At 38.8% G+C, this 19,711-nt stretch overlaps 1 protein-coding gene across 1 annotated transcript in view; it reads left to right on the top strand.

The window, feature by feature from the left end:
- VWA3B (von Willebrand factor A domain containing 3B) overlaps positions 1 to 19,711 on the top strand; it is a 253,855-nt gene that overhangs the window by 104,630 nt on the left and 129,514 nt on the right. Inside the window, exons 11-13 of the mRNA XM_044669294.1 lie at positions 461 to 615; positions 5,470 to 5,608; positions 10,510 to 10,641. Of these exons, the coding sequence (XP_044525229.1) occupies positions 461 to 615; positions 5,470 to 5,608; positions 10,510 to 10,641 (426 nt within the window). The remainder of the gene's footprint in view (positions 1 to 460; positions 616 to 5,469; positions 5,609 to 10,509; positions 10,642 to 19,711) is intronic.

The raw sequence follows: 19,711 nt of genomic DNA, 5'->3' as shown, positions 1-19,711 counted from the left end.
CTTCCTTCCTTCCTTCCTTCCTTCCTTCCTTCCTTCCTTCCTTCCTTCCTTCCTTCCTCCCTTCCTCCCTTCCTTCCTCCCTTCCTCCCTTTCTCCCTCCTTTCCTTTCTCCCTCCCTCCCTCTCTCCTTCCTGCCTCCCTCTCTCCCTCTCTTCTTTCTGAATTATTTCTTGTATACTGGATCACACCTAGCACCTAGAATAATAGCTTGAACAAAGCCTGATGGCATTGACTATATGTTTGTTATGACATATGACATATATGTTTGTTAAATTAATGATTAACTCAATGCCTGTGGCCATTTTTTAGATCTGGACTAGTGTCAGTGATTGTTGAGGCAAACTAGGCAAAAGAGCTCAATATGGCCATGCTGTCGATGTCCTGCTGCTTGTAGTATGCTGCTTACAAATTCTTTTAGGGACATATGGGTTTTGGGTGATTGTTGTTGTTCTCTCTGTAGGAGCCAAACAAGAAAAATGTCCATGCAAAATACTGTAATAAGTTTGTCCATACTCCCTGGAAGGATGGAAGAATGGTCCATGTTTATGTCACCGCAGACAAGTGCAAGGCTTATGAAGAGAAGATGTACAACGCCTTGGAGCAGATTAATAAAAGGTTAGTACTTTTTTTTTTCTCCCTTCGAAGTAAAGCGGATCAGCCTTTTCCTGCTTTTCAAAAATGGCTCAACCTTTTTGTGTGCAAAAACATGATGAAGCAAGGGCCATCCATCAGTGACTGGGGCTGGACTCTACCGCTCACCTCCCCCTGGGGTGGAAGGACCCGCCGGATGATGTTTACTACGAGGAGGCTACATTTGTGCCCAGACAGATAACTCAGATGAAAGCCCTCCTTAATGTCCTTCTTGGGGAAGGGGCTGTTGCCGCCTTAAAGACGCAAAGTGGTAAATAAAGTAGGTGGCGATCAGGTGAGAAGCTGTTACACATTACAGAACGGGTTTTGCAAGTGACTTACGCCCTTTGTTCTGATGCTGAAGTGACCCTGTTCAGTGTCCTCAGTGCCCTTTAGTATTCGATTTCAAGGTATCTGCTGAAAGAATAAATAAAGAAACCACAAAAGACTGACATGTTTGAAAATTTCCTGTTACTCAATTTTGAAAGCAGGACACGTGGCTCCTCACATTCTCGTCAGAGTTTGCATCAGGCAAGGTTCTTTAGCTTATTTGAACAGCGTAATAAGCCGGTCACTTGTAGAGGCTCTATCGAGAAGGTCATTTACACGACCTCTCCTTGTCCAGGCTGGCACCTCAGGAACATGGGCGGGACTCACTTTAGGGGAACCCCCGCTCCCAGCCACTGTTCTTTCAGCATTCCCAAGATATAAAATGACTTTTGTCTTCTCGTCTCCTGCTTCCAGCCTTCCCTACTTTACCTCATCCCCGATCGAAATTTTCGTTTCCTGATTCTCCTAGTGCTCAGGTTCCCTATAGCAGAACATATAGGTTTAGCAGATGAGCTTTGTTGTTGTGTCATTTTTAGACATGTCTGACTCTTTATGACCTCTTTTTGGGATTCTTGGAAATGATAAAGCAGTGGTTTGCTGTGTCCTTCTCTGGATCATTTTACAGATGAGGAAATGGAGGCAAACAAAGTTAAGTGACTTGCTCAAGGACACACAGCTAGTAAGTATCTGAGGCTGGATTTGAACTCAGTTTCTGACCTCAGATCTCGTACTCTATCCACTTTGCCAGCTAGCTGCCCACCTGTAATACTAGTTCTTGCTGATGAGTTACTGGACCTACATGAAAAACAGTAAGCTTTGGAAGGGGGATTGGAGGTGTAGCTAGGGGCTCAATGGATAGAGAACCTAGATTTGGAAGGTCCTGGGTTCAAATGTGACCTCAGACACTTTCTACCTATGTGATCTTGGACAAGTCACTTAACCAGCCCTTATCAAATCATATTTAATATCAGTTCATTTTTTTTAACCCTTACCTTCTGTCTTAGAATCAATGCTGTGTTTTGGTTCTAAGGCAGAAGAATGATAAGGGCTGGCAACGGGGTTAAGTGACTTGCCCAGGGTCACACAGCTATGAAGTGTCCACATTTGAAACCAGGATTTCTCCATCTCTGGGCCTGACTCTCAATCCACTGAGCCACCAACTGCTCCCATTTAGTATCAGTTTTAAGACAGGCAATAAGAGTTTTTAAAAAAAGAATCTTAGGGAATAAGAACTAGACCTTTGATTTCCTTGGCTCAGGGAATTCTCAGATGGAAAAACTCCTCCTCTTGGTGGTTTGCTAGAGCCAGCTCCTTCAGGGAGAAAGATAATGCTAAGTTTTCAGTGTTTTCATTTATATACCTTGGAAATCAGCAAATGCTAAAATCAGAATTTGATTAAATGTTTTATTGATTTCTAGAATTAAAAAAGTGATGGAAAAAGTCAATAATGTGGATAAAATATAATATATATATAAATATAAGCATAAACATAACTTAAATATAAATACAAACATATATCTTTTTTATTTTTAGACAACCTATTATTAAACATTTACCAATATTCCTTTGCTCTCTACCACTACAAATCTTTGTAGTTAATAGTCTTAGAGAGTTGCAAAGAGCCCCAATGCACAGAGCAATGATTTGTCCAGGGTTAAATAGCTCATTTGTGTCTAAGATGAGACCCGAATCTAGGTCTTCTAGACCTACTCAACCTATTTTGCCCTGTTGTCTTATTATTCTTATTGCATGGAATCATCTCAGTGGAGGGAATACTAGGACCAGAGAAAGAAGGTTCTGGGTTCAAATGTGACCTCGGGCACTTCCTAGCTGTGTGATCCTGGGCAAGTCACTTAATTCCAGTTGCCTAGCTCTTATTTCTCTTCTATCTTGGAGCTAATAGTTAGTATTAGTTCTAAGACAGAAGGTAAGGGTTTAAAAAAATATGGTCCTTAAAAAGCTTCTGTGTACTACATCCTTATAAAAGGCAACCGAACAATGACCATAAGATGCCTATTTATTTTCAGCAATGAATGTTGCTTTTAGAATGATACATAAATCCAAACTCCATTGCCCCAGTCAATGGCATAGTTTCTGTTCCATGCCCGGTGAATTAAAAGATGACCTGGAATCACTGATGGCAGCTGGGTGCTCTTGGACTGAATCCTTCATTAACTTGGCTCTTAATTCTGTATTAATCAAGATCTTCTGTTTCCCCTTACTCACTAGGACGTACATGCCTGTAAGGAAAAGGCTGGCTGCTGGGTGAGAGTCCCACTCTCTTGTTCTGACCTTAGCACAGCATCTTTGCTCTTTTCGCCTTCCATGTGGACCAAAGTTGTTTTCGTTGTTCAGGCATTCAGTCATGCTTTGTGACCCCGTAGACCGTGGCACACCAGGCCCTTTTACTCTCCACTATCTTCCCAAGTCTGTCTAAGCTCATCTAAGGGAAAAAAACCAACCCCCCCCAAAAAACCAAACAAACCCAAACCTAGTTTCCTAACATTTACAGTTAGGAAAAAAGTAGGTCCCAGAATTCCAGAGGCGAGAGGCATCTCTGAGGCATTCTCCTCTGATTCCCTGCTGAATAACAGAGTCCTCCAGGGCATCCTCATCAAGTGGTCATTCAGGCTTTTTTGAAAACACCAATGATGGGGACCTGCTAGCTTCCTAGATAGCCAATTCTATTTTTCAACTCTCATAATTCTTAGGAAGTTGGTTTTTTCCTTATATTAAACCAAAACTTGCTACTTGGCATCTTCCAAATTTTGCTTCTTGTTTTACTCTCTGGGGTGAAGCAGAAGAGTGCCCTCCACATACTTTAAAAGTGGTTATGTTCCCCCGTGAACCTTCTCTTTCTCCAGTTGAGAATTCCTAGCTCCTTCAGCTGAGCCATTGAAGGATGTACAGGTGTGCTACTTTGGGTTCTGTCTCCCAAATGGCAGAAATACTAACTTGTGGATGTTGTCTTGTTACTTTTTGTGGCTGGGCTTTGCTAATTTTTTCTCTGAATTACTTCACTTGGCTGCCTTTTAAACTTGAAGGAGGCTTGAATAGCCTTGAATATTTGAAATTTGAATAGAGGTTCTGCAGGATTACCCAATATTATGGCTCTCTAGTCAATGAGCCACCTACCTGTTTCCAGCACCACACTTTTAACACTCAGCTTTCCTTAAAGTCCAACTTTCACAGTCATTTAATGCTAATGGAAAAACCATATCTTGGACTCTGTGGATCGTTGTTGGCAAGGTGATGTCTCTGCTTTTTAGTATACTGCCCAGATTTGCCAAAGCCTTCCTTCCAAGAAGAAAACACTTTTTAATTTCATGCCTGCAGTGGCCATCTGCAGTGATCTCAGAGCCCAAGAATGTAAAATCTGATGCTGCTTCCATTTCTTCTCCCTCTATTTGCCAAGAAGTGATGGGATCAGTATCAAAGATCTTACCTTTTTTATGTAAACCTTTAAGCCAGCTTTTACCCTCTCCTCTTTTATCTTCGACAAGAGGTTTCATAACTTTTCTTCACTTTCTGCCATCAGCGTGGTATTATCTGCATGGTTGACATCGTTGATATTTTTCCCCAGCAGTCTTAATTCCAGCTTTTGATTTGTCTGGCTTGGCATTTCCCAAAATGTAATATAAGCTAAATACATAAATATGTCATATATAAGTTAAATAAAAAAGATGACAATATCAGCCTTGCCATATTCTTTTTCCAAACCCCAGTCATGTGTACAATTCCTGAACCTTTATAAATGGTCCAGATAAAATAAATATAGACCTTGTCAAGCTGGAGAAGTCTCTGATAATGCTCTCTAAATAAAGAAACTTTTGTTGAATTAGCAGAACCTGGGAGGATGCTAACCCCGCAGTTCTGCATAGTCGTGTCTCCTGGGACTCACTTAGTTTTTAAGAGTTTTATGAGGGATAGTTCGGTTAGAGCTGGATCCTCAGGCCATTTTTCTTTAAAATTGCCTGAGGAGGGAGAATGGAAGGAGGCCCATTCATGCACAGCCAAGTTCTTGGTCACAGAATGTTATCCACAGCCTTTGACACTGCCCATATGTTTTATGAAGGCCTGAGGAGTGTGCTGGCATTATCAGCTTGTGTGTGGGTGTGTCTTGGGTGTCTCTTTATTCACAAATGAGGTGGAACAGTGGCTCCAATCAGCAGCTTGGTGGAGCAGTATATAGAGTGCTGGGTTCAGAGTCAGAAGTACTGAATTCAAATTGGACCCCCTCATTATGTGACACTGGGCAAGTCACTCGACCCCAATAGCCTAGACCTTGCCATTCTTCTGTTTTAGAAATGATTTTAGAAATCAATTTAAATTTAGAAATCAATTTAATTTAATTAAAATTAAAAATTAAATTAAATTAATTCTAAATTAAAATTTAGAATTTTAGAATTGACAGAAGGCAAGGGTTAAAAAAAAGCCTGCATTAATACACTATAATTATCTGCCGTTAACTCTGTTAACATCCCTCCCTTTCCTCTCCCTTCTTCCCAGGATTGAGTGGCTACAAAATGGCAGCCAAGGTCTCTTTGGAATGGTGCTTGAAGATTTTATATATATACTCATCGATACATCTCAGTCAATGAAGGGGAAACTACCTTTGGTGAAAGAGAAGATTTTTCAACTTTTAAAGGTTAGAGAAAGCAGTCGCTCTCCTTGACTTTGGGGACCCATTTACTGGCAGTATTGTTTCAATCTATTATCATCTATTATGGGATAAAAGACTGATGGAGAGCTGGGCTCTAAAGGCTATGGGCAAGAGCAATTGGGGATCGTGTGAGGTTAGTCTAGGCTCCTAAGCAAAGTTTCAGAAAGATAATCCCTTGCCCTTTAAAAATTATGAAATCATTACCCTTTGGTTGGAAAGCCTTGTGGACAGTATCCTTGCCTAGGGCCAGGCCTAGAGAAGGGATGTCATGGATTCAAATCTGACCTTAGATACTGCCTAGCTGTGTGAGCCTGGGAAAGCCACTTAAACCCACTTGTCTATGGTTTTATTTGGGGGTTTTGGCTTTGTGTGAGTGTGCTCTTACAACAATGACCAAAGAGTGTGTTTTGAATGATAATCAAAATTAAATTTAAAAAATAATAAAAATAAAAGCAACACATGTTTTGATGAGGATACGATTGGGGATGTAGACTCTAAGCGATCACTTTATTGCAAATATTAATAATATGGAAATAGGTCTTGATCAACGATATGTGTAAAACCCAGCTGAATTGCTCATTTGGCTACCGGATGGGGAAAAGAAGAGGGGAGGGAAAGAACACAAATCATGTAACCATGGAAAAATATTCAAAATTAGTTAATCAATTAATTAATTAAATAAATAAAAATCAAACAAAAACCCATTTCTAGTTCTCTTCTGCCTTAGAACCAATATACGGTATTGATTCTAAGACAGAAGGTAAGGGTTTTAAAAAAAGAAGTTTTCTTTATTCTAAAAACTTACTGATAGGAGTGACTTTGACTCTTATATTGTTTCCTTTGTGACCCCAATGTGGAAGATTTCATATTTGTGGTATAAGGCAAAGCAAAAGCTTTTGCCACCAACTTTTACTTTCATTTCCTAGCATGGTTTAGGGGACCTTTGTGCCCCCTAGAATTAGAATTAATATATACATATTCTGTTGCCTGAGAGTTGATCTAATTGATGGCATGTGGATCTCATTTCTGGAGCTAGGAGTTCTTCTTTTGGTTGTGCCACAGAACACCTAAGCTATGTAAATATTGGGAAGATCACCCAATCTGTCATATTATTAGTTTTCTCACCTATAAAATGGGTATTCAAGTATTTGCCTATCTTAGAGTATTGCTGTGAATATGAACCAGTGAAAATGATTAGAGAGCATTTTGTGAAATAATAGTCACTTACCTTTCGGAAGTATTTTAAAACTTGTAAGGACGGGAAGGAACAAGCTTTTATTTATACATCTATCATATCCCATACACTGGAGTAAGTACTTTAAAAATATTATCCATTCTGCTCTTCACAACAACCTTGGAAGAAAGGGGCTATTATCATACCCATTTTAGAGTTGAAAAAAAACTAAAGAACACAGTGCTTAAGTAACTTGGCCGTGGTCACACTGCTAGTGTCTAAAGCTGATTTTGAATTCACCTTTCTTTTTTTTTAACCCTTATTATTTTTTATTAATAGATTTTTATTAGTAGAATTTATTTACAAGTATCTCACCTTCTCCCTACCCTCCCTGCATCATGGAAAATATATGTATATTTTAATTATGTCTCTCACGGTTCCATTTTTCAGTTTATTCTTTGGAGGTAACGTTCACATTTTATTCTTCAAGTACTAAATCTGTTGCCGTGTATGATGTTCTCTTGGTTCTACTCATTTTGTTGTTTATTATCCTGTGTAGTTCTCTCCAAGTTTTTTTTTATTAGCCTATTCATTGTTTCTTATGGCGCCATATTATTGCATCATAATCATATACCATAATTTGTTCAGCCATTCCAAAGTATCGATTCTAAGACTGAAGAGCAGAAAGGGCTTGGCAATTGGGGTAATTTGATTTGTGCAGGGTCACGTAGCTTGGAAGGGTCTGACAAGGTCCTCCTGACTCTAGGCTTGATTCTCTATCCCCTGTGCTATCTAGCTGCCCCTCAACTCAAGTCTTTCTGACTCTCTGCCCATCATTATTCTATCCACTGTGTCACCTAGCTGCCCATTAAACACTGGATATACACATGCACATATTCACACCCCCATATATATACATATAAAATATAATAAGCATCATATTATTCTATGTTCTATTATTACACATATTATATTAGTATATGTATATAATATATAAAATATTACAATATATGTATTATTACAATATATAATTCTCTTGGTGAACTAGCTGACACATAACTCACTTTCCTCATAATAATTCTATCAGGTTGAGACTATAAGTATTATTTTCCTTATTTCACTAATTATCCTTAGATCTCAGAGAGACATACGAAATGATTGTACAATAAACAGTTCCTTCAAGTTCCATATTTTCTAGCAAAGCCAAGGGCAAAGCTTGGGCTCATCCTTCTATGGATAGTTATCTTCTCCTCTAAGAAGTGTTTTAGGGGTACTTCCTGTACCCCTTACTCAGATCTCTCAATGACTCCAAAACTCTTGAGGTACTTGCTTTGGCAGGAAACTTTCATCTCAGGATTGCTGTTCAGTTGTCTGTGTTCAGGGAAACCTGAGGCAGAAGAAACCTCTAGGACCTTGAGATATGTCTCAGGCTCGCCCAGTGTGAGCAGCTGCTATAGTTGCAAAAAAGGAGGGGACCCCCCTCTTCCCGGGGGAAGGCCAAGGAAAAGGCTCCCAGAGTCCTCACATGCTTGGTGTATGGGAAGAGGAAAACTCTGAGAGGGCAGAGTCACTTCTTCAAAGGTCTACTGAGAAGCCCTCTCTGCCTGGCTCAGTGGTCAAACCTAGATTCAGCCCTCTCCATCTGCTACCATCACAGAGAACAAAAGATGGTGGCATCATCCCCAAATTCATCAGCTCTAGGAACATGTCCCCAGCGGTGGCCAAGGGGACCTTGCCTAGCTCTTTTAGTCAGTGAAGATTAGGGGTGGTGAAGGGCAGCTTCTCCTGTTTATCCCCATTATGTTTGTGTTGAACTGTTAGAATATCACAGCATGTAGTTTAAGGAAGCAAATCTTCATCCTCAGTCTCTATACATTCTTTTCCCTGAAAAAAAAAAAAGTTACTATTGCATTTTTAACACTGCAATCATAGCCTAATTATTTCCTTGTCCCTTACAAAGTACCTTTCTTAATAAATAAAAAGCAAAGCCGATAAAGTTATTACTAATTCAATGTGTAATATTCTTTACCAACTACCTCCCTAGCGACCAGTTATCTGAAAATAGTGTTGAACAAACATATGTATGTATGTATGTATATATATATATATGCATACATATGGCTTTTTTCTCTCCCTTATGTCCCTCTGGACAAATCGCCTAAAATGTGAGATCTCAGAATCAAAGGGTGTAAAAAACTTGGTGATTTTCTCACATAATTCCAAACTTGTTTCCAGAATGGTTTACAAATGCACAGCTCTACCAACAGCTTATTAGTGTGAGGTTTTTTTTTTTCCCCCATGGTCTCTCCAATAATGACTTTCCATCTTTTGTTAGCTTTGCTAATTTGATGAGCATGAGGTGAAATCTCACATTTAATATAGCTTAATATAGCTAAGTTTCTTATCATAGTAATTTGGAATATTTTTCTATGATTGTTGATTTTTTGCAGTTCTTCTTTGGAAAACTATTTCTTAAGATACTGGATAGAGTGCCAGCCTTGGAAATGAGAGGTCCTGGATTCAAATCAGACCTCAGATACTTCTTAACAATATGCCCCTGGGCAAGTCACTTAATCCCAATTGTTTAATCACTTTTCTGCCTCAAAACCAATATTTAGTATCAATTCCAAGGCAGGAAGTAATGGTTTAAAAAAAAAAACCCCAATCCAAAACTATTTCTTCATTTCCTTTGACCTCTTATGTCCTCAGCTATGTATATAAACTTTATCCTTATGTCAGTTCCCTCTAGATTTTTGCAGGTTTATATTTTATATTTCTGAGAATGATACACTATAGATGGACACATGTGAACATGTTTCTGAATATCTTTTTTGTTTTATCGACCTTCCAGGAAATAAATATTCACATGACCCATGCTTCAAATATATCATGTCATCTTGAAATACCTATATTTGTGGTTCAGTTTTGAATGGCTATCTCCAACATTTAGGACCATTGAAAATTTTTTTGTTTTTCTTAAACAGTTTAGAAACCACCGTTTTTCAAATATCAGTAGTAGCTCCACTATCTTCAACTTTTACTTTTTAATCCACATTAAAATCAGTGGGATCAACACAGAGCATCAAAAACACTTGCTAGTGTTTTTATACCACCCAAATAATTACGAATTTATCTTTAAAAATCTCTTATTAGGGGGCAGTTGGGTAGCTCAGTGGATTGAGAGCCAGGCCTAGAGATGGGAGGTCCTAGGTTCAAATCTGGCCTCAGACACTTCCCAGCTGTGTGACCCTGGGCAAGTCACTTGACCCCCATTGCCTACCCTTACCACTCTTCTGTCTTGGAGCCATTTGGCTCCAAGACAAAAGGTAAGGGTTTAAAAAAAAATACAAATCTCTTATTATTCAAATCTGGCCTCAGACACTTTCTAGCTCTGTTACCGTGGACAAGTCACTTAACCCTAATTGCCTACCCCTTGCTATTCTTCTGTCACTAAGACACTCTGACACTAAGACAGAAGATAAGATGTATTTAAAAAAAATAGATCTCTTATTAGCATGCAAACCTTAAATGCTTTCCTGAAATGCCTTTAACATTGAGGAATTGATTTTTAAAATAATTTTAAAATCTACAACTAAAAGTTGACTCCATCCGTAGTCATCGATATTTATTTATTATTCTGAGAATTGTCCAAACCTTTTCTTATACTGCAAAAATAAATATTTTACGGCTGAATAAAATTTGTCTATTACAGGAACAGCTGATATTCAAAAAAAAATTCAATTTTGTGAAATTTGATGCTAAGGCTGTTCCCTGGCAGAAGGAACTTGCTGAAGTTAATGAAGATAACTTGGAAAAGGCTAAGGAATGGATTAAAAACCTTCAGGTAAAATGAAACTGATACTTTAGATACATTAATGAATGAGATTGAATCCATTCTTATGTTTATGTTTGAATTTAAGGAAATGGAAATTCATAGAAAAGTGCTTGGAGATCCCAGAATGAAATTTGCTGAATAAATACGTGCAATTTTTGAATAACAAGGAATAATAATATATTAAGATTCCACCTAATTTAGTAGGAAACAGAAGACATCATCAGTACCTTCACAAAGCCTACAATACAATAGGGAGACAGGTTATGAGCAAATGAAATGGGAAGACAAATAGAAACTGCTACTTAGCAAAGGAGATAGAAGCCTAGATTTGAAGCCAGAAACACTTCTGTTATCTTGCACACATTAGGTGCGGAATAAGTCCTTGTGGAATAGGCTAGAGAGGGAGGAAACTGGAGACTGTTGCATTAGTCCAAGTGCACAATATGGCTTCTTGACTATGGACCTGGAATCAGCTAGGAAGAAGAAACAAGAAAAGTTTTGGATGTAGAAATGTCAAAACTTGTCAATGGGTTGGTTGGTACTGGAAGAGGATATTAAAGTAAAAATTATTTGTAAGTATTAGAGTCATAACTGACATTGATGCTTGTAGCAAGGATGTGTCCGTGAGGTAGCCCACCAACATGGTGCCCTGTGTGTACCAGCAGCCCCTTTTTCTTTCTGGACTAGCTAACTCACCCCAAACTGTCCTCATACCAGCAGATATTTTGTTTCCCCTTTTGTAGTTGTGGAGAGGGAAGAGAAAGAGGGGGAAGGAAAGACACTATAATCTCTTGACCTTCTAGGTCTTCTGTTTCCATCTTCTTGTGGCTTCTCCTGTGCTCAGCTTACTCAACTACTTCTTTTGTCTCTTTCTATGGCTTCTTGTCCTTCTGGCATCTTAAACATTAATATATCTCAAACCAGAGTTTCTTGGTAGTGACTCATTTTTATCTTATGAGATAAAATTCCAGAAATCCACCTTTCTGTCAGGTATGAACCCAACAGCCTTTACGTAGTCTTTCCACATTCCCCAAACAATGATATAATTTATAATCTTGTCAGTTATTACCAGTAAAACCTTGAAATTCCCATGCAGATTTCCATGACCCTTGGGCCATGTTGTCCTATTGCCATTATTTCATCATTCATTGTACTGTCTTCAAACAGTTCCCTTAGGACATTCTTCTGGTTCTCAGAATAATACATTTCTCTACTCGGTGTTTCATCTGAGAGACTGTTTCTTCATAAGTTGATTTTATTAGTTTTTCTCATGCAGATGTGCTTTTTCTTCCTCTTTTAGCAACCAAACTGCTTGCACATGACAGAGGAAATACGTTACATGTGCACATTGGGTAAGGTTGATAAAGCTTTATTTTAGAAACATTTAATTTTAGACATCAGTGGGACACTTGCAAAAGATGTTCTGTCTACCATAAGAAATATAGTTCTGAATGGAAGGTGAGAAGTTAAGCCGAAGGATGCATATTTTCATGTCACCCTCATAAAAATGATTTATAATATGAACATATGAGGTCCCTGAAAGGCAAGATCAAGGGAAAGCTGAGCCCTGTTTGTGGAGGTATTTGCTGTTAATATGACACAGAGAACAGAGGGGCCAGTGAAGGAGTTAGAATAAAAAGCAGGAAGATACAGTGACCTCCTAAGCCAAAATTAGAGTGGCAGTGAAGAGAGGTGAGTGGTCAAAAGCAAAGCCTGGTCAGAAGGACAGGAACAGTGAGGAGATGGTGAATTTTTACCAAAGGAGAAAGTAATGAGTGACACTGGTCCTTTGTGCTTAAAAAAAATCATTCCTATAAAAATCACATCAAGTAATCAGGGAGGACAGTTAGTAGTAAAGAAATGGAGAGATGCCTCATGAAATATGATAGAGTGCTGGGCCTGGAGTCAGATCTGTGTTCAAATCTGTCCTCAGACACTTCCTTGTTGGGTGATATTGGGCAAATCACTTCCTCCCTGTTTGCCTCAGTTTCCTCATCTGTAAAATGAGCTGGAGAAGGAAATGGTAAACGACTCCATTTCTTGGCTAAGAAAACTCCAAATGGGGTCATGAAAAATCAGATAAAATAACAGAACAACAAAACTCTTGCTCAGTGAACCTGTATTTATGGAATCTCTAATCTAGAGGACATTGTCATTAATTGTCTAGATAGGCTGTCCCAAAAATCTTAATGCATTTTAAAGTTTTTATATCTTTAGACTGAGAATTAATTGTGGTCCAACAACAATAACAACAACAACACGAACCAGATAACTTTTAAACACTTCTCCTCCAGACATAGCTACTAGTACCACTTTGAAGAGCAAAAGGTCACCAACTGTTAATTCTCTAAGAAGACTGAAGGCTGCCAGACTTTACCATCTTTCTTGTCACTGTGTTCTTAGGTCCTTTTTACTTGCCATCTTTCCTGCTGCTGCTGCACCCTCTAGTCCAGTATTTCCCAAATTGTTTTGGCCTACCGCCCCCTTTCCAGAAAAAATGTTATTTAGCCCCCTGGAAATTAATTTTTAAAAAATTTTAATAGCAATTAATAGGAAAGATATATGCACCCGTGGCCATCACCGCCCTCCCTGGATCGCTGCAGCACCCACGAGGGGGCAGTAGCACCCACTTTGGGAATCACTGCTCTAGACCTTTGGGAAGTACCATCTTCCTTGCTGATATATCCTAAGAACCCTTAAAACTTGCCAACTGTTGCTGGATCCTTAGGATTTCCAGGCCTTTCCATGCATCCTGCTTTGGAATTCTCTCATATGTGTGTTTTCCCAGAGTGTGAGTTCCTTAAAACAAGGTCCTATCTTTTTTCTCTTCCCACCATTTTGCACAGTACTTGGTACATAGTAAATGCTTAAATAAATGCTTTTTTCATTCTTCCTCTGTCTTTGCTTCTCTCTCTCTCTCTTTCATGCACTGGCTGCCTCAAAAAATAGCTGATGTTATTTCAGAAACTGTGGCTAAATTGAAAAAGATTTATGGTTCCTGTGAATCTCTTTATGAAATTAATTCTGAAGCATTATACTTTTTGGTCCCCGGAAACTCATTTTAGCTATTCCATCTGAAGCTTTAGTGCTTTTTTCTAAATATCATATCGCACCTGTTTCCTGCTATGGAAGTTTTGTTATGACCTTTGACCAAAAAGCAATAATTTCTAAACTATAAATGTAGAATGCATTATAGGAATTTAAATACCAGAGAAGGAAGAAGGGTAGGGTAATTTTTGGTGGAGAGCAGTCAGGGTCAAGTGAGATCTTAGATACAAGTGATTTCTTAACTATAATTTTAGAGCTAAAAAGAACTTTGAAATGATCTCCTCCAAGGCCTTCAATTTTATACCTGAGAAATAAAGGGCTTCTTCACACATGTTCTTTTAATTACCAAGCTGTCTTTCAGGCTGCCAATTTATTTTTTATATGAACTGATAAAGTTCTTTCCACACTCTCACTTCTGCACTCTAGAAGTAGGCATAGGGAAAGGGTGATGATCCTCAAGAGGCCTGGAATATGGGACCAATTTGCTTTTATGGACTACGACTTGGGGTAGCCCGATCCTCGGTGAGTCAATCACTAGGAAGTTCCTGTATCCCCCAAATTGCCCCCAAACAATGGTCCATGGGCTCTAACTCATCTTTTTGATTAGAGTTTTCTCATTTGACTCAGGGATTCCCCCGAACCTTCTCTCCCCATATGGTTTGAAAAATATGTACACAATAATTAGACCTCATTTTATGAGGATTCAGGTATATACCATAGGTGATCAAAAACAAAAGTAAAGGCAGAAACATGTAAAAAAATTAATGATGCGCTAAATCTGCACATTTTACCAAGCAGCATAGAGTCTCACAGCAGTTTGCTCAAGCACATTCTTGTTCTGAGAAGCATTAATGTTGATGTGAATCATTACATCGTTTTGTTCCAAACATTAACTCCCCCATCAGTCTTTGTCCAGAGTTCTCGATTTTAACAAGTCATGTCATCAGAGCAGTGCTTCTCTTTGTTTCATTAACACTATTAAGTTATTAATAATGGCCCCAGAGTATAAGAGTCATGATGCTGGTAGCCTAAGAAAAGGTGTAAAGTGTCTACTAGGTATGCTGGTATAAGAAATACTTATTAAATAATGGGGTTTGCTATTAATGCATGATTTTTAAAAGAGTCTTGGAGTATTGGTTACATAAAATGAGGTCTACTGTATATTTAAAAAGGAAATGCGCCAGCTGAGTGGCTCAGTGGATTGAGAACCAGACTTAGAGACAGGAGGTCCTGGGTTCAAATCTGACCTCAGACACTTCCTAGCTGAGTGACACTGGGCAAGTCACTTATTGCCTAACCTTTTCCACCCTTCTGCCTTGGAATGGACAATATTGATTCTAATATGAAAGATAAGGTGTTTTTTTTTAAAAGATAATGACAAGATCTTACTGTTTATCTTTTTATCCCCCTTTTGATTTCCCTCTAATATTTGTCTCTGTTTATTCAGGTTTTGTAGCTCTTATTCTTAATTTACAAAGTTAAAGTATGTATATTGCTGCTAAATGGCACAGTGGATAAAGCGCTCGGCCTGACTTATTTATCTTTCTGAGTTCAAATCCAGCCGTAGACCTTACTAGCTGTTTGACCCTGAGCAAGTCACTTCACCTTCTTTGCCTTAGTTTTTTCATCTGTAAAATGAGCTAGAGAAGGAAATGGCAAACTACTCTAGGACCTTTGCCAAGAAAATCCCAAATGGGGTCATCAAGAGTCTGACGTGACTAAAAAATGATTCAATGACAATGTGTCTATGTTGTTTCTTCAGATCTGTTGTCTTTATATCACCTCACAGAAGCTTTCCCTCTCTGTTAGTAGGAATCATATTTGCCATTTCACATGAGGCAATATTCATTTGCCTTTCCTTGTATTACCAGTGCTGAGCTCACAGTGTAAATAATAAAAAAGCTTATATAAACTTAAATAAACTTAATAAATATAATAACCTAATAAAAATTTAATAAATGCTTGCTGATTGATCAGTAGATTGATACATTCATATCCTAATCTTCCAGAGCCATTGTCCAATTGTTGAATGCTTATGGTGTTTCCATTTTTTGTTATTACAAATAATGTTCATAGGATCATAGAACTTGAACTGAGAGGGATCTCAGACTCTCATTCCAACTTTCTCATTTTTGAGGAATCTCATACCCAAGAGAAGTTAAAAGTAATTTGCTCAAGGTCTCACTGTCTCTGTCTCTGTCTCTCTGTCTCCATCTGTCTGTCTGTCTCTGTCTCTGTCTCTGTCTCTCCATCTCTCTCTGTCTCTGTCTTTCTCTGTCTCTGTCTCTCTGTCTCTGTCTGTCTGTCTGTCTCTTTCACACACACACACACACACATGGAGTAAGCATCATAATCAGGATCTGAACCCAGGTTTCCCAACTCTAGACTAAGTGCTTTCTGCTGTTCTGTGTTGCCTCCTAGAAGTGTGTGGATGTTCAGGGAGGACCGGCACCTCTGGTGGGGAGGAGCTGCTGAGCCCATTCTAGGACTGCTCATCCATCCTTGGTGTTAATCTTTCACCCAACTCTCACTGTGGCTCCAGGAGCTCTAGCATGACCAGTGTCCATAGCCTGGTAAAACCATCTAGGCAGATAGGCTGAGCCAGCCCAAGGGTAATGGATGTGCTTTAAACCCACTGGTGGGTTAGAGGGGTATCTCTCCTGATTGTGGGAAGACTTCCCTTGGTGGAAGGGGGAGATGAGGACACAAAGGCCATGAAGGTGCCTGAAGCAGTCTCAGTGGAGCCCTCAGAGCTCAGTCAGTAGACATGGAAGATGGCAAGCTCATCCACTGCTTCCAGCATCACTGCGGGTCTTCTTGACTTTTGTCTTGCCACTGGACTTCAGTGACTCTGGAAGAGAGAGTGAGGCTGGTGACTTTGTGCAACTCTGCTATACTTCAGTCCAATTCAAACACAAGCGAAGACATTATTCCATGATGCCATCGATCCTCTTTGAAAACAGAGAAACATCAGCTGCCTACTATGAATATTTTGGAACTGATGAGTGTTTTTTCCTGTCAATATTCTTTTTTATTTTTTTTAAACCCTTATCTTCTGTCTTAAAATCATTACTGTGTAAGGGCTAGGCAATGGGGGTTAAGCGTCTTGCCTAGGGTCACGCAATTAGGAAGTGTTTGAGGTCATATTTGAACCCAGGACCTCTTGTCTCCAGTCCTGGCTATCAATCCACTGAGCTACCCAGCTGCTTCTAATATTCTTTTTACAGTATCATCTGAGTAGTGGGATTATGGGGCCAGAGTATAAATACTTTGTAGTGCTTATTATAGCATACCACTGAGACTTCTAAAAAGATTGTCCTAAGTCATAGTGCCATAAACATTGTGCCTGTTTTTCTAGAGCTACACCATTAGTTCAACATTGTGGCTGAAATAAATTTCACAATATCTTCCTGTGCTTATTAGATACAGAGTCAACTAAAAAGGATATCCCCTTTCTCAAAAAGTTTCCCCTTCCTTGGACTGTGTGGCCTTGGTCTTTTTTTTTTTTAAAGTGTCTTTTTAGGAACCAAATAATCAACCAGGTGTCTGAAAGGGCATCAAGAAGAGGATCAAAATCTGTTTTTACTAAGTCAAATATGGCCCTGGACCAGAGCCATCTTTCAAACAGTACAGATGGCAGACCTCGGAGACTCAGATTTGTTAAGGAACAGGAGACATTAGCAGATCACTCCAAATTTTAATCAAAGCTGAGGCTTTGCCATCATGCGAGCAATCAAATTCCCTGGAGGTTCTGTGCGAAAAAAATGGAGGACTAATTACTAGATGAAGTAACAGTAGCTATAAAATTCTGTGTCAAGTGATAACTTGGTCCTGGGAAAGAGTGTGCTGATTTCATACTTCAAGCATGTTAAATTATCCAGAATTAATAACTGAAGAAGTTAGCAAGTAGCATGAGAAACAGCGATGGAGCAGAAAAAGCTTCCAATTTGGAACCAATAGACCTGGTTCTTGAATCTGTTACTTCCTACCTAGATGATATTAGGTGGGTCACTTCACCCTTAAGTGCCTTGATTTCTTTATCTATAAAATGAGGGGGTGCATTTGGACAGTTTATGAGATCACTTCTAGTTCTAAATACATGATCCTATGGACTAACTGTAGGTATCAAGAAAACCTTCATTATTTCAGATACTACTTAAAGAATTTGCAATAACTCAGATAGGGTATATGTGGTTCTCATTAATTTTTTTAACCCTTACTTTCCATCTTGGTATCAATTGTAAGATAGAAGAGTGGCAAGTGTTAGGCAGGTGGGTTAAGTGACTTACCCAGGGCCACACAGCTAGAAAGTTTCTGTGGCCAGATTGGCTGAGGTCCTCCTGACTCCAGGCTAGATGCTCTATCCACTGTGTTACTTAGCTATGCCTCATTACTTTTTTTTAAACCCTTACTTTTCCATCTCAGAATCAATACTAAGTATTGGTTCCAAGGCAGAAGAGTGGTAAGGACTAGGCAATGAGGATTAAGTGACTTGCCCAGGATCACAGAGCTAGGAAGTATCTGAGCTCAATCTTGAACCCACAACCTCCCATCTCCATGTCTGACTCTTCGTTCCTTGAGCCCCCCCTGCCTTGTTACTTTTTAAAAGGTAGAAATATAGTGGGTTCTGTGTTACAAAATCAGTAGATATGGGCAAGTAAATGCAAAAAACCAAAATGTTTATATGACTACTTTATAATTTGAATAGATGAGCTCCCTTATATAGGCTAGTTCAATGTCACTTTGTGTTATAACATCTTAAATGGATCTCTGTGACTTACCAAGTGAAGTTGAGCATCCATAATTTGCCATTCAAGAAGCTTCATGATCTGGTCCTCTCTTAAAGGTCTAGCTTTATTTCTTTCTACTGCTTTAAAATGAGGGAGCATTGATCTAAAGTCCCTTTCAAATCTAAGTCTCTGATCAATCAATAAACATTTATTAAGAACCTGCTGTGTTCTAGGCACAATATTAGGCCCTAGGAATACAGAGACATGAATTAAATAATCCCTGACCTCGATACTAGACATCTAAGTATATATTATGTATATAAAATATATATACCATATAGTATATATTGCTATATAGTAATGTTATATGTGAACTCAGAACCACAGTACAACAGAACTTTCTTGAAATTCCAGCTGAATTTTGTGAAATGTAAAGAGAGCGACACTCACATTTACCAAATAACAGGGGACTTGCAGAAAATTTGGGTTGAAGTACAGGTGAAGAAGGGATGGATAATCTTATTAAGGACATGCCAAGAGGTATTCAGGCAGTCTGTTTAAACTGTGTTGACAGCTGAAGGAACAGTAACCGAGTTAGTTTTTCACCCACAAACACACATAGATAAAACAGCGTTAAGAGCTACATCTTCAAGACAGAAAATCCATAATAAGGATTTCAGGCTGTTCTTTGTGTGCCCAGATGGAAGCATTTACAGTATACGACAGTATTCAATATAAGTTATTCAACTTTCGGGAACCACTGGAGCTAAATTCTAACCTCAATGTAATTTGAATTATCTTTTATAGCTCAGTCTCCTTGCTCCCCTTTTGGAGGCATTAAAAAAATAATGCCTGTGTGATTTTTTTCCCTCCTGTGGTTTTCAAGGGTCAGCATTGGTATCTCATGGCCAATCTCTGGAAAACATGCTTTTAGAATGGCGCCATGAATAGAGATAAGGTCAATAAAGAATTGCATAGTTCATCATCATCATTATCTTCACAGATATTATCAAAAAGTCAGTCAGTCAATAAACATTAAGAGTCTATTATGTGCCAGGCTTTGTCCTAAGCCCTGGAGCTACCAAGAAAGGTAAAGATATTTGCTGCTTTCAAGGAGTTCTCAGTGTAGTGAGGAAAATAACATGTAAATGATTTTGTACAAGCAAGCTATATATGGGGTAAATTGGAAATAATCAATAGGGGGAAAGCACTGGAACTAAGAGGGATTGGGGTAGACTTCCTATAGAAGATGAGATTATAATTGAAGGAAGCCACAGAAGCCAAGAGATGGATGTGAGGAG

Source organism: Gracilinanus agilis, chromosome 3 (assembly GCF_016433145.1).
Source record: "Gracilinanus agilis isolate LMUSP501 chromosome 3, AgileGrace, whole genome shotgun sequence".
Classification (NCBI taxonomy): domain Eukaryota; kingdom Metazoa; phylum Chordata; class Mammalia; order Didelphimorphia; family Didelphidae; genus Gracilinanus; species Gracilinanus agilis.
This window is presented reverse-complemented; position numbering and strand designations above follow the sequence as displayed.